Here is a 14,857-nt window from a genome sequence, read left to right as displayed (position 1 = left end):
GCTTAGATCTTTGAGCATGTGGTAGGTGTGAGTAGATATGAAGATAGTATGATAGGTTTTGAAAGTATTGCTTCATGGTGTTGTCTCAGGATTTGGTAGATCATATGTCGTTTTATTGGTATGGTAGGCTTTGCTTGCCGATAGTGATGATGTTGATTGTGTTGTCCTAAATTCATACTTATGTGCTAGTATGACATGTTCTGCATGTCTATTTCACAAATTTATGTGTGGACGTTGTAGATCATATGTTATCTTTGTCATATGTTGTATGCTAGATGCATGTTTTGTGGTAGTGTGTTGAGCTTCATGATTTCATTGTTGTGCAGTCCATGTATCAGGGCGATCGTTCTTATGAGGGTTGGTTCTACACATTGTAGTTCTCATCCTTATATCAGCTTCCCCCTTCTACATGACAACATGCAGTGAAGATTATTCATGCCTTACCCAATGATGCATGCTCAACATTTTTACCCTGATGCTTACCGTTGTAGTGATGCATTGTTCTTATTCACATTGCTATTACTGATGCTAACCATTGTAGGCATTGAAATACGTTGAGTTTAGTCATGGCCTAATTCTGTCGGAAACCCAGCCTTATCCACCATATATGATTGCTTGTCCTCCATGTTGATATTTTCTTCTTCTGCCTTCGTAGATGAAGTTGTATGTGGTGTACTCAGTGAGGGTTTGAGGAGTCTATGGTTCATGACATACTTTCCACGAGCAAGTGAGTGGTTACAAGAATAGTTGTCATAGAGGGTTTGAGACTAAAGTGGAGGTAGATGATGATTACTCCAAGTTCGTAGTCAAAGAGAAGAGCGGGCATGGAGTAGGCCAGGGTGCAGGTCATATCGGGTCAAGTAGGTTGAACGATTTCATAATATTCGTCCAATATGTCGTCGTTGTATATTTGTTGTTATCCTAACTATGCATGATCATAAGTACAATGCGATGACAACAGTGGTAGCCGGTAAACTCACCACATAGGGGGTGCATGGTAATCACAACAGGTCAAAAATGTGCAACCAAACACAATATCTGCATCAGCCCAAGACAATCCCAAAACACGGGCAACCAAACACCGGGGAGCATTGAGGCCCTCTCGTGCAGACTAGGGATTTGTGGATAACAAAGCAAGTTGCAAAACATGACCTAGAGCCTGCATTCCCCGCCTGGCCACGAGCGGAAGAGGCCAAAAACGGTGTGAGCAACCAAACACGTCAACGGTGATTATGGCCATTCCCCTAAATTTTCCTTTACGGGCTCATGGTGGGCCCCAGAATATGCTTGGAGCGTCCAAGTAGAACATGTTAAAAATATATGTTACAGAGGCACATGGATCTGTAAAAGAAACGTCGCTCCTGATCATCCATATCTGTATTTGTTACAGTACGTATATACTAGTAGTACTTCTCTCTGAAGGAGTCAATTTGTGGGTATCTGTCCTTGAACAGCGGGGTGCCTTCCTTGGGTTTTGACCAAGGGTACTTCATGGTTTTATCCCTTGGGAACTTTCTGAAGTTGACGAACGGTGCCCACAGCATCAACCTGCAGTTGAATATATGCTGAATTCAGTTGATGATATTACTGAGGGTAGAAGACTACTTAATTTCTACTGATATACACTTCCATTTCAAAAGAAAATGAGAAAATGGTTGTACGAGGATACAAACTGTCGCGCCAGATTCTCAACCGAACTAGCTAGGTGCCACATGATACTGTACGCACGATTACCTCTCGAAACAGGCTTTCGTCCCGCTTTATATATAAAGCAACAACAAGTGTGATTACGTCGACAGTAGTATATAGAGCTTGCCTTGATTGTTTTTATTTATTTGTATAAGCACTAATTAAGCAGCAGCTAGCTGTTGAAAGGCAACGACTCACCCGGGGAAGAAGAGGTAAGTGAACATGAACTGCAGGTACGTCTCGACGAACTTGCGCTTGAACCACCTCAGTCTCATCCAGTTCATGATAATCGGCTGCACGCACGCCACACCGCCGGAACACAATCAGCTAACCACCCATTACTATTCCCCAAATCGGGTCAGAACAAGTAGCTAGGCTCACGTACGGGAGCAACGAAGAGGTAGACGAAGGCGATCGCAGCCACCGGCGGCAGTATTCCCAGGAGGTCAAGGTCCTCCTCCCCGCTCACCGTCGCCAAAGCAGCCGGGGCCTGCACCTGCACGCGTGCACCCAAAACACACACGAATTCGCCGCAGCGCGATCACTGATTAATACCCATGCATGTATGTGAACTGCCGCACGGCCGGTTCATTCAAGCTCAAATGAAATTTTAAAGGTGTCCGTCCATACTGCTGCCCAGACGGCGCCGCACTGCAACACGGAGGCCAGCTTCTGCAGCTGCGAGCTCTCGGAGGTAGGGGCAGGCTACGCAAGCAATCAAGAAAGAAGGCGGATCAGATGCCACAACTCGCAAATACATATGTGTGAAGCTGTGGTTAGCTGAGACCTTGTCATGGAGAAGGCAGAGGATCCTGGACTTGGAGATCGCCGGCTGTTGAAGAGACGAAGGGAAGGTCGCCTGCCGTCTGGCTTGAAGCAGGGAGGGACGCGGCGAGGACGCAGCGGGGAGGAGGCGCCATGAGGCGGTGGTCTCCATTGGTGGCAGGCAACAGCTTTGGACGGCAGGTGGCCTTGGCGCCTTATCTGGATGGGTAGGCGGGGGTGGCTAAGGACCGGCGTCCAACTGTCTGGCAGTGAAGGATTTGACGTGCCTGCACCGTTGGATGGGGATCCAGTGGACGCCACTCGGTGACGGATGCCTCGTTCGTCTATTTTTACGTTCGAGGAGGATCAAAGCAATATTGGGACAATCCTTCGAATTTGTGTCCTGTTTACCTTATGATAATTTTTAGATATAAGATGTCTTATAAGTGTTTTTTATGTAAATTGGATGTGTGGAATAACCCTGTTTGTTTGTCGATGTTTTTTCTATTTAACTCAAACTTAGATTAAATAAAAAAACTTTATCAAGAAAGCATTACCCATGTTAATAATATACTAGCAAATGTCTGTGTGTTGCAACGGGAGAAAAAAAATTATGAACTAGCCGAATAAGTATGACTCAATACGCTGATATATGAGCATCCTCTATTTAAACACAGTGGCTCGCCATGTTGCCATTTATTTTTCTTCCCACCCTCACCGATGATAGTCATGTTGTCCACGTGATCGCAATCCCAAGGCTATGAGCTTGCCACTACATGACACACTTGTTATTATGTTGCGCAAGGGAATGGTTAAAACTTTAAGAACAAATCTCATCAACCATGAACTACTCCCAACGCCTAGATATATAAAGACTTCCAAAAAAACTAATCAAATTCTAGACATAAAAGACTTTTGAATCGGTAAACAGTTTCTCGAATCGACGGACTTTTTTTTTTTGAAATTTTAGATTTTCTCAAAAAAATCATGAACATTATTTTTGTTTACGAACATTTTTTGAAATGCATGAACAGTTTCCGAATTCATGAACATTTTTTTACTCAACAAACATTTTTTGAATCGATGAGTTTTTAAAAAAAATTAGGGAACAAAATTTAAAAATTGTGTTTTTTTGAATTTCTGTGAATATTTTCTACAATTTCATGGACATTTTTTCAGACTCCCGAATATGTTTTGAATACATGGTCATTTTTTCCAAAATCATGTTCATGATTTTATTTCCCGACCATTTTTTTTCCAAATTTTGCATATTCTTTATAGTTTGTGATCAGTTTTGCAAAACCACCAACATTTTTTGAATCCGCAAAAATTTTATGATTTCCTAAACATTTTTTGAGTTCACATACATTTTATGATTTCTCGAACATATTTTTGAAAACTCACAACTTTTAAAATTTAGAGATCCCGAATTGTTTTAAAGTAGAAAGAAAACAAGATGAAAAAAGAAATGAAAAAAATGGGGAGTCAAGCCCCGCACATGGCCGGCCCATGAACGCATGTGTGGGGGAGGACTTGCGTGAGAAAATGGAGGGAAAAAATGTGCAGGTTGGGGCGCTAGCCACAGTGCTACTTGTGCGTCTATGATTTATATTGATATCACATTTACTATAAAACAATGAAGCGCGACGTTGACTTAGAAAGAAAAATGGATTGTTTTCTTCACTTATGGGTGGCATAGTGGATAATTTATAGTAATTTCCAGGGTTTTTTTTTGAACGGATGGACAGAAGCAATAACCTCTTTATTATTATGTATAAATATATAAATCTATTCTAGGCCACATAAACACGACATCCCCTAGTCTGTACTTATTCTATGGAACTCCCTTGATGCCGCCTCCTTCCACCTATGTGCACCGAGTCCTCTCCCTTCCACCGTCAACTCACTTCCTCCTCTTTCACTCTTCCACTTACTGCTTTGCCATTATGCAAGATCTAGTTGTTTGCCATCGCTCGCAGGCCCTAGCACAAGGCGGGGCACCGAGATCCAAATGATCAGCGTCCTAGGACGGTGGTGGTTATTGATGTCTCTCGGGTTGTCCTTATCTGGGTAGGCGGGTTGATTATGGACCGGCGTGCAACTGTCCAGTGAAGAATTTGGCATGCCTGTACCATTCGATGGGGATCAAGCGGATGCATTATGTGATCTCATGCCTCCTCGACCTATTAGACATTGTAGCCAAGCAAAGTTAGAACAATCTTTTTTATGATGGGAAGTCGAAACGGTCTTTGGAACCAACCAATGCTAGACAAACATAGGGATTGTTTCGACGACGTTTTTTGCTGATATATTTTGTGGTTCTGCATCGCCAACCTTTCGGGCTCCTCGAGCGCCAGGTGAAGCGTCGATGCATTTTTGCGTCACCGACGGTGGGTGTTGGTCTCCGCTGACGTGTAGGAGCGGCGAATTGCGTCATGAAGTGCCTCGCCGTCGTCGGAGGCAGGCGGTAACAGCTCCGGTTCATATCTGGAGGACTCGCAGCCGTAGCGGCTTGACGCGGCCTATGCCACCTTCTTCATGGCGATATAATAACCGCCCCTCCGTCTCCGTCTACTGCTGTTGTGATTGCGGGCTCGACGATGCGGGCACTAGCACCGAGTGGCTCCCAGGAAGAGCAATTGCTAGCGGTGTCGGGTGCCGCTGATCACCCTGCCGCTTGACCGGGGAAGGCAGACCTCGTAGGGCGGCGTCAGGGCGCCGCGGAGCTATAGTTGCCTACCTTGGCCACTGGCGACGTCGTGGAGGAGGAGCTCCCGTGCAGCTTCGGCCACGAGTGACGAAAAGCAATGCAGAGCACGAGTTCCTCCTCGTCCAGCACAGATGAGCTTGACGAGTCGGAGGCCATCTTAGCCCAGTCGATCTTGTCGGAGCCACTCTCAGGTCTGCTTTCGGCCATGGCGGAGGGGATGGGAGAGATTGTGGAGATGGAGAGGAGATAGGAGTAGAGCTGAGTGGGAGAGAAGACTCGTGCGAGTGAGGTTTGACTAGGGTTCGGACGACCGGCTGAGGTTTTATAGGGACAGTGGTGGGTGACGTGGGCCATACTGGGCTGGTCTAACGTGACGGCGGTGTCCACGTCCAGGCCTCCCATATTCGGCCCCACACCGAACAGCCCGGACGTTTGGGCCGCGTATGAGGAACCTGGTTGGGTGACTTTTTTCTATTCGGCCAGTGACTGTGCAGCCCGTCCGGATGTTTGGGCCGGATATGGTGCGCCCAGTTGTAGATGCTTTCATCGGTTCAAATTATTTTTGCCTCGTTTTATTTGCCATGGTTCGGTTTGGCCAAGGAGCAACACCCAACCCTGATACCGTCCAATAAAATGGATCATGGCTTATGTGAATTGAACAGGCTGACTAATCCTGGACAAAGGAAGAGGCATGAATCATGATGGTGGCGGGCAGCACAGGCACAAATAGGCCGGGGAAAAGAAGGAAGAAACTTTTGCCAAGTTGGTGTGTCAAAACTCAGGCGTGGAGGTCATGTCAGAGGCTGCCTCTGCCAGTGTCGCTACAATTACCGATGGAAGGCGCTGCCGGCCATGATCCGTGCCCGATTGACAGGTCCAGGCCGGCCGGTGCGCAGGCGCGACGTGCTCTGGGGAGGGGACGAACACTGAGCGGCATGATGATACTGGAAGTCAATGGCTACTCCATTTCCATCCAATTTAGCTACTTTTCAGTCAGCTGATTTTTTCAGTTTGGCTCAGTCGAATTTCTGGCTGTTGGATTTGTGCTTTGAGATGTGTGCGTTGGTTTTTTCTGTTCTGTTTTGTGTGGTGTGCTGGGCCTAGTTCAAATCGACTGATACTTGTTTCTGGTCATTCGATTCTGCTATTGGGCTCGCTCAGCCTTGCGGGCGCCCGTTTTTTTTCTTTTGTCCGCCCGTTAACAGGCTTCTAGCCTAGCTTAGCGCCCACCGGCCCCGCCCAGCCCGCTTCTAGAATCGCTAGCATCGGCCGCTCCCCTTCTTATCTCTTCGTTGTCTGGAATCCTGTCAGTCACTTTCCCCTCGAGCTCTCCCGTTCCTATCTTCTTCTCTTCTCGTGTAGGGTTACTAATCCTGCTAGGGTTCGTCGGAGCTCTGCTGTTTTTTCTCCTCCCTCGGCTATGTTGCTCGTTTCTGCTCTCTGCTCTATTTTCATGCTATTTGTGTTGTAGGTTTTGAAGGTATTGATGTTTTGAAGCTGTTTGTGTATGCAGGATCAGTAACTGCGGATTTTCTTGGATCAAGGATTTACTTTGGCGAATCTGCTCCTTTTTTGTAATTTCTCATTCTCTTTGAATCCCCTCTATGTATCGTTTTAAGCTTTCTTGCTATGATGTTCTTTGTTGTTTGTTTTTGTAGTCATTTTAGATCTAATGTTGCCACTGATTAGCTGACTAGTGCATGGTCCTTGTTGTTTAGTGGTAGGGTTCTTTGTAATGTTTTAGGGTTTCTTGTTTCTGATTTGTTAGGTTTGTGTTTCTGTTACCTTTAGATCTGTTCGTTCAACTTATTAGGTGACCACTGTAGTGTTCTTGTTGTTTAGTAGTAGTTCTACTCTGTGCTTAGTCTTCTTTTTTGTGTATGATGCTTCAGATTTGGTCTTTATTTTGTGTGGTTAGGTGTTTTACTTTTAGATTTGTATTCTTGGTGGTAGTAGTAGTATTTGCTAGCGTTGTTTTGATTGGTTAGGGTAATTTCAGATTATTTTTTTGTGTACTACGTGCTTGTAGTAGTACAATGGTTAGTGTTTTTACTTTTTAGATTCGTCTTTTTGGTGGTACTAGGAGTAGTATGGTATGGTTCTTCTGGTTGGTTAGTGTTAGTCTAGACTTTTTTGTGTATTTGGTGGTAGTAGGAGTAGTATGGTTAGGAATCTTTTGACTGATTATGTTAAGTTTTACTGGTTAGGTTTTTATTTATTTATTAGTGGGTGAGATGAGTTTTGCAACATCTGTCCAAAGATGAAATCTTTTCTGTTTGTATACTTAATGTAATGCTCTCTTTTTAGCTTTTAGCTATTGATGCAGGTGTAATTTGAACCCCTGATACCAAATTATTTGTTTTGGTTTTTTAAGTGGTTAGGTTTGGTAGTCAGTTTGTATGTTTTAGCTTTGGTACTTTGTTATGTGTGTATGGGTGTGTTGTATTTGTGCTAGTTGTGATTTTTTTCGAACTCTTGGAATGTTCTTATTTTTTACAGTTATCAGCTTTTATTTATGTATGGTTCCCAATTGATATCCGAAGAGTTTATGCAAGTTTAGTTGCTTAGAGATGCAATTTAGATTTAATCTTTTTTAGGGAACTTCTTCATTTTGAGATCTTTCATTGTAAGTTATCCATGTAGAATAACCATATGTTTATTTTTTGTACAGGTATGGTTTGCCCTGTTTGTTGCTGTCCTGGTGCTCCATGCTTTTCGTTTGTGCCAGCTGATGAAGTCCTTGAAGTTTTTGATGTTGTCCTTGATGATTTTTTGCTTTACGAGGATGGTGAGTTGTATTAATCATATCCATTTACATTCTTTGTTTTTTGGTATCCCCTTGTAAGAGGTTGCAAATTCTTTATTTTTAGAATTTTAATGATTTTATATTTTTCAATTCTGAGGTACTGTGTAGTTCGTGTAATTCCTTTTGTTGAATTCAATGTTTATACTTGTAGTAAACCTCAAACTAGGATATTCTTTTAGTATACATTTTTATTAATTCTTTCCTCTCTTGTAGTGTGTGCAACTCTAGTATCATGAGGATGCAAGTTTCATTTTGGAAATGTTGAGTTTTATGAATTAGGTTTGTTGTTGTAATTTTAGTTTTGAATTTAGTTAGTTACGTCCATGTTTATAACTACTGTAATCAAGTTCATTTTTGTTCAAATAAATTTATCTACAAGTAAACCCCAGTTTTTTGCAGTTGTAAAATGTGTGCAAGTTCACTATGATCAGTGTGCAATTTTTTGTGTGGATTCAATTCTAGTATAATGTGTGTGCGAGTTCAGTATGATGAAAATGTATAAAGTGTGTGCAAGTCTAGTATTTGTGAGGTGGATAAAAGTTTTATTTGTAAATTTTGAATTTTATGGATTAGTTCTGTTGTTGTACTTATAATTGCCAATTTGAGTTAGCAGCCCTGTTATCCATGTAGGTTAAATACCTTTTGTATAAATCAATGTATCTACTTCCAGTAAATTTTAATTTACGATATCAACAAGGCTAATATTAGTCTTGCTATTGTAAAATGTGTGCAATTTTACTGTAATAAATGTGCAATGTAATAAATTGTGTGCAAACTTAAGGATTAGTTCTTTTCTTGTAGTTATTTTTGTGTATTTACTGAGGTACTATATAATTCACATAGGTTAAATTCCTTTTGCTGAAATCAATGTAATTCATGCAGTAAACCTCAAAGTAGGATACCATTTCGTACATATTTAAATTCAGTGTTGGATTCTTTCCTAGAGAAGTTTCCATTGTTCATTTTATCATTTTGTTTCAAGTTTTTCATGAATTTTTTGGCGGTTGTAAAGTGTGTGTAATTATATTTTCAATTTTTTTAGTTTCATGGATTAGTTTTGTTGATGTAGTTTTTTTGTGAATGAATTTTGCCACCTCCAAGTAATCCATGGAGGTTAAATCCCTTTTTGTTAAAAACAATGTATATATAGTGCGTGCAAGTTTAGTATCCTGAGGATGCAAGTTTTTTTTTGAAAATTTTGAGTTTTATGGCCATGTAGTTTAAATCCATTTTTGTTCAAATAAATGTATCTAACAGTAAACCCCAGTATATTTTTTTTGCTGTTGTCAAATGTGTGCAAGTTCAGTATGATGAATTTGCATTTTTTTATGGATACAAGTCTAGTATAAAGTGTGGGCAAGTTTAGTTTAATTCAATATTTATATAGTAGTGTGCAAGTTTAGTATCATGACGATGCAAGTTTTATTTTGAATATTTTCACTTTTGTGGGTTAGGTTTTGTTGCTGTTGTCAAATGTGTGCAAGTTCAGTATGATGAATTTGCAATTTTTTTATGGATACAAGTCTAGTCTAAAGTGTGTGCAAGTTCAGTTTAATTCATTGTTTATATAGTAGTGTGCAAGTTTAGTATGATGATGATGCAAGTTTTATTTTGAATATTTTCACTTTTGTGGGCTAGGTTTTGTTGTTGTAGTTATTTTTATGAATTGAGTTAGCTACATCCATGTATCTAACTCCTGTAATCCGTGCAGTTTAAATCCTTTTTTGTTCATATTAATGTATCTACCAGTAAACCCTAGTATTTTTTTGCTGTTGTCAAATGTCTGCAAGTTCACTATGATGAATGTGCAATTTTTCTATGCATTCAAGTCTATTATAAAGTGTGTGCAAGTTCAGTATAAGATGATTTGTATATATAGTACTGTGCAAGTTTAGTATCATGTCGATCCAAGTTTATTTTGAATATTTTTTAGTTTTATATGCTAGTTTTGTTGCTGTCGTTCTATTTGAGTATTGAGTTAGCTACGTCCATGTATCTAACTCCAGTAATCCATGTAGTTTAAATCCATTTGTGTTCAAACTAATGTATCTACCAGTAAACCCCAGTATTTTTTTGTTGTCAGATGTGTGCAAGTTCAGTACAATGGATGTGCAATTTTTTTATGGATTCAACTCTACTATATAGTGTGTGCAAGTTAAGAATGAAGTGAAACTGCTTATATTATTGTCATGTTGTCATTTGTTGCATTAGTTCTGTGTAAGATTGTGTGGTTCCTTGTAGTAGTAGCAACTCATTAACCCTTTGGAATCTTTGCTTTCCTAATTGGACCTCATTTGACTCCTGCAACACATAAATCAAAATTGTCCTTGCACAATTAATAACTGGGAGCTTTAATTATGTTTGTATGCAAAATTTTACAATCATAAATTTTATTATTTGATGCATCTTTTGTCATACTACACCTCTTGAATTGATTCTTTGTGTTTAGCAACATAGTGTTGCTCTTGTCCTCCCGCAATGTTTTGTCCAAGCAATGCAACCTGTTAGAAAGCATTATACAGCATGTTAGTTTGCTATGTCATCATAATTTGTAAATGAATACAAACTAACCTCACAATATCCATTGATTGATTTTTAAGTGACTACATATGTTCGTTGCCTTCATACAAAATTTTCAGCACCTGCAGATTTTGTATGCAAATTGTTTAGAAAGAAAATATTCTTTTAAAACTTATGAGATTCAAAAATAAATCTCTTGCTAATGCTGCATTAAATCTTTTTTCCCTTACCGTGTTGTATTGCCTTTTACCTGCACTCTCATTGTATTCTTGCTGGAGAGCATTATGTGCAATTTTTGGTACCTGAAAATGCAAATATAGTGGTTGACACATTTTTATATGATTTATGGAACTCACTTCGGTCGACATACTTCACATACTTTTTATTTGATATCCACTTTTTGACTGAAGGTGCAAATTTAGTAATTCTGATGAAATTTTGTATCTCTGGACAAACTGTAGTCAAGTATACTCTAGAGAAACAATTGCAATTTTACTTTTATGAACATCCATGTTGTAGTTTGTGTATTTAGGGTGGTTTTCTGATAGGACTGTAGTTGAACACACTTTTAACTACTATGCGTGAAGAACGTTGACACCATCAAGTTAACTTTCAATGCATTTTCATGATTTCCATCATGATTTGCTTCTGTATTTCACAATTTTCTACTCTGGTTATTTTTAGGCACTCTGGTTATTTTTGCAGGTGGTTTCAGAAGATGCAGCATCTAAAATAAAATTCAGACAAAATATACTGGAGATGGGGCAGCAAATAATGATATACCTTTGCCTGATCAGAAGCAATTTGATCTCCAGGTTTCTTTGTTCTTCGTTTTTTTTGTTCCTGATGACAGATCTGTGATCTGGGTATGAAATTGAGGGTCATCCATTTCTTAGTAGATCTGTGATCTGTGTATGAATCAGAGGAACTAAACTTTGGGAAATCGAAGGAGAAGTATATTGCCAGCAATAATCCTGTGGAGAAGTTACCCAGAAATATCAGAAGACAGGAGGAGATCTGAGCTTTGTTTCTGCTTCCATGGTGGCGGCTGTGTGGATGTCGAGGAACAAAGCAGAGGGGGCAAGGAGGAAGACCTAGTGAGCTGTACGTTTATTGGATCTTTAGTTTAGCGGGTTTTCAGGCCCTTTTTCTTTCTGGGCTAGACAGATAGCAGAAGAAAGAAACAGAAACTACTGAGCCTTTTTGCATTATTGGGTTGTCGACTGATCCCAGTTTTGGGTCAGTCAGTTTTCTATTGGATTGGTTTGTTTGTACTTTTGCAACAATCGACTGACCCCTATCTTGTGTCGGTCGATTGACCTCTAGCCAATCCCTTTCCATCCTTCGATTCCCTCTTGTTTTCCTTTTTTTTCTCATTTTCTTCTACGGCAGAAATGACGGGTCATGCTACAGCATTCCAACATCCCACAATTTTTACCGGGCCAGCACATTGAGGACAAACGCGTATATATATATACCTGTGGAAAAACACGTGAATGTCGTTTTTTTCCTTCAAAATGAGGATAAACCCTCAACCTTTGCATCAATTGATGCACTTAGTCATATATTAGTATTAGGGTCTGTATAGGACACATCTAGATGTGATATAATTATGTTACATTTAAGCTGATGTTCACTCTGTTTGTGGTCTATTTTTTTTGTCCTATTTTTTTTTAATTTCTTGTTGCTGCATTATATGTTTGTGGGAGGTTATGACATCCTTAAAAACATCTAAATGTGAATTAGACAAACTGTTAGTATTAACTATTGATATGCAAACAAATCAGCTTAAAGAAAGAAAGGACAAATCTCGTTGCAGTATCTTTAAATCCTATCACCATACGGACGGAGAATGTATCGGCAAATAAATTGTGCAACCCTCCAAGGCAACACCTTCTAGGACGAATCACCGCAGCTGTTGGTTGGTCCATGGTTCAACTAGAAGCCACACCAAAGTCTACTACTTTTTAAGAAAATTTTCGAACCAACACCTTCAATAAAATAATCGGGCAATTCTCTTTTTAATGAAATATAGAAACCCTCTTCCCCTCTTGAGGTGTTCTTGAAAAATAAGATAACAACAGGCTGACATTTATGCTGTCGGATAACATCTTTAATTGATCGCTCTTTCGAATGTACTTCCTCCGTTCTAAATTACTTGTCGTATGTATGGATGTATTTAGATGTATTTTAGTTTTAGATACATCCATTTCTACGATGAGTAATTTGAAACGGAGCGAGTATAAGTTGTTTCTTATTTTTGTGATAACCCATTTGCCACTCTGTTTGTATTTTTTAAGGGCTCGTGACCATCAGACATCCTTAAGTACCAACAAATAGTGACAAATACTGTATTCCTAGCCATATACCGTGGGTGGCAAGTGCCAAGCTCGTGACCACACCAAAGTCTACAAGCCCAAATAGTCGCCGGTCTCGGGTTTGAACTCCCTTTCTCCCATTTTTATTCTATACTATTTCTTTCTCTGTTTCAATGAGAGGTAGGACCCACACATTACATAGGGAGCTGATGGGCATTTCGTAGGACCCACACATTACGTAGGGAGCTGACATGGACCAACACAAACGGCATCTGTCAGATTTGATGAAAATGTATGAATGTGCTGTTACAAAGTTGCCGTGGCGGATCAGCGCCGCAACATGAAGAAGCGGGCCAAGGATGCTGTCCACGTGTGCCGGAGCACGCGCCTGACTAAGCCTAAGCCATATGGTTGTTTACACATGGACAAGATGTCCAAGGCCAAGGCAAAACGCCTGGACCTGCAGCAGGGTGCCCAGGACTTTGAGGATGCCGTTCGCGACGCCAAGCTGGACGCTGAGGACTTGGAGCCAGCCTCCCCCTTCGCCCTAGCGGCCTTGGCCCAGGCTTGTGGCTCTTCCATGAAGGAGGCCGACCTCGTCGCCTTTGCGATGTTTGCTGCCCGCAAGTGATCATGCCTGATCGTCTTCCCCACAAGACTATCGTAGGATCCGTGTGCGGTCTATCTATTTGTATCGTCTTTTAGTGTCATGTTGCTTCCTTAGATGAGTAATGCTACCTTATCTTTTTGTTCGTGGAACATTAGAGGTCTGGGTGATGTCGACAAATGTAAGGATGTACTTTCGAAACTTTCCTCTACTAAACCTTGTTAGTTAGGAAACTTGGGAGAGACAATAGAGTTTTTGTGCTGCGTACAACTTGCAGCGTTTTCTTCCTTCCTCTTATTAACAACAACAAACTGAAAGAACAAAAAGGGGGTCATGCCCGAGCTATTCGGCCGCGCCATCCCACGACCAACTCGCCACGCCCTTGATGCCGCCATGCACGTTTTGGTTCGTGCCATCCCACGAAACGCGCACGGCCGCCTAAGCTACCTATCTGCTACTGAAGATTCGGTCAAGACATGAACAGGCTCATGTACTTGCCGTTTTATTTGCTAAGCCTGAAAAAACTGAAACTAAAACACTACTAGCGACAGGATTACAAAACCAACAATTCTCCCCTTAATCCTGGCGCCCCGAAGAGACCTCCATGACACCGAGCTTCAGTCTCATCTCCAAGAACTTGACACGGCCCAGTGACTTCGTTAAAACATCAGCAAGCTGGCCATCTGTGATGATGTGCTCGATGTCCACCTTGCCCTCCTCAATGCATTCACGAATGAAGTGAAAACGAAGATCGATATGCTTACTCCGCTCGTGGTGCACTGGGTTCTTGGCCAGCTCGATTGCAGATCTGTTGTCCACAAGCAGTTTTACAGCCGCAGGTGGTTTTCCAAGTAATTCACCTAGCAATCTGCTTAGCCAGACTGCCTGACAGGCAGCGTTGCAGGCTGCGATGTACTCTGCCTCGCATGACGAGAGGGCAACCACAGCTTGCTTCTGTGAAGTCCAAGTGATGATGCTGGAGTCGAGGAAGAAGGCTACGCCCGTGGTGCTCTTCCTGTCGTCGACGTCCCCAGCTAGATCGCTGTCACTGAAACCCACCAGTTTGGGCTCGCCACTGGAGCTCCCCTTGTATCTGCAGCCATACCCAACTGAGCCCCTGATGTAGCGCAGAATCTGCCTTACCGCTGCCCAATGTGCCGCCGTGGGTGCCTGCATATACCTGCTCACCATCCCGACCGCATGAGTGATGTCAGGACGAGTGTTGCACAGGTAGCGCAAACTTCCGACGATGCTCCGATAGCCTGTGGCATCCACCACATCACCAGCTTCTCCCTTACGCAGCTTGAGCCTATTCTCCATTGGCGTGTGGCAGGGATTGCATTCATTCAGTCCTGCCGCCTCCAAGATCTTACGGGCGTACGCGCTCTGACAGATCGTGATCGCGCCCGCCTCCTGCTTGACCTCGACTCCCAGGTAGTAAC

General features: G+C 41.7%; 2 protein-coding genes across 2 annotated transcripts; one reads left to right on the top strand and one right to left on the bottom strand.

Annotated features, from left to right (window-relative positions):
* Positions 1-1,220: 1,220 nt before the first annotated feature.
* Positions 1,221-2,764, bottom strand: LOC123107121 (NAD(P)H-quinone oxidoreductase subunit L, chloroplastic). Its single transcript, XM_044529131.1, has 5 exons — positions 2,477-2,764; positions 2,320-2,394; positions 2,075-2,185; positions 1,888-1,982; positions 1,221-1,548 (listed from the first exon to the last, which is right to left on the bottom strand). The coding sequence occupies exons 1-5, from the start codon at positions 2,624-2,626 to the stop codon at positions 1,401-1,403; spliced, it is 579 nt and encodes a 192-aa protein (XP_044385066.1). The 5' UTR covers positions 2,627-2,764; the 3' UTR covers positions 1,221-1,400.
* Positions 2,765-5,997: 3,233 nt separating this feature from the next.
* On the top strand, positions 5,998-11,836 carry LOC123101369 (uncharacterized). Its single transcript, XM_044522856.1, has 6 exons — positions 5,998-6,156; positions 6,388-6,545; positions 6,678-6,738; positions 7,836-7,952; positions 11,196-11,305; positions 11,414-11,836. The coding sequence occupies exons 1-6, from the start codon at positions 5,998-6,000 to the stop codon at positions 11,460-11,462; spliced, it is 654 nt and encodes a 217-aa protein (XP_044378791.1). The 3' UTR covers positions 11,463-11,836.
* The last annotated feature ends 3,021 nt before the right edge of the window (positions 11,837-14,857 follow it).

This window comes from Triticum aestivum, chromosome 5A, assembly GCF_018294505.1.
Source record: "Triticum aestivum cultivar Chinese Spring chromosome 5A, IWGSC CS RefSeq v2.1, whole genome shotgun sequence".
Taxonomy (NCBI): Eukaryota; Viridiplantae; Streptophyta; class Magnoliopsida; order Poales; family Poaceae; genus Triticum; species Triticum aestivum.
The sequence above is the reverse complement of the archived record's forward strand: the minus strand, read 5'-3'. Positions and strand labels throughout refer to the sequence as shown.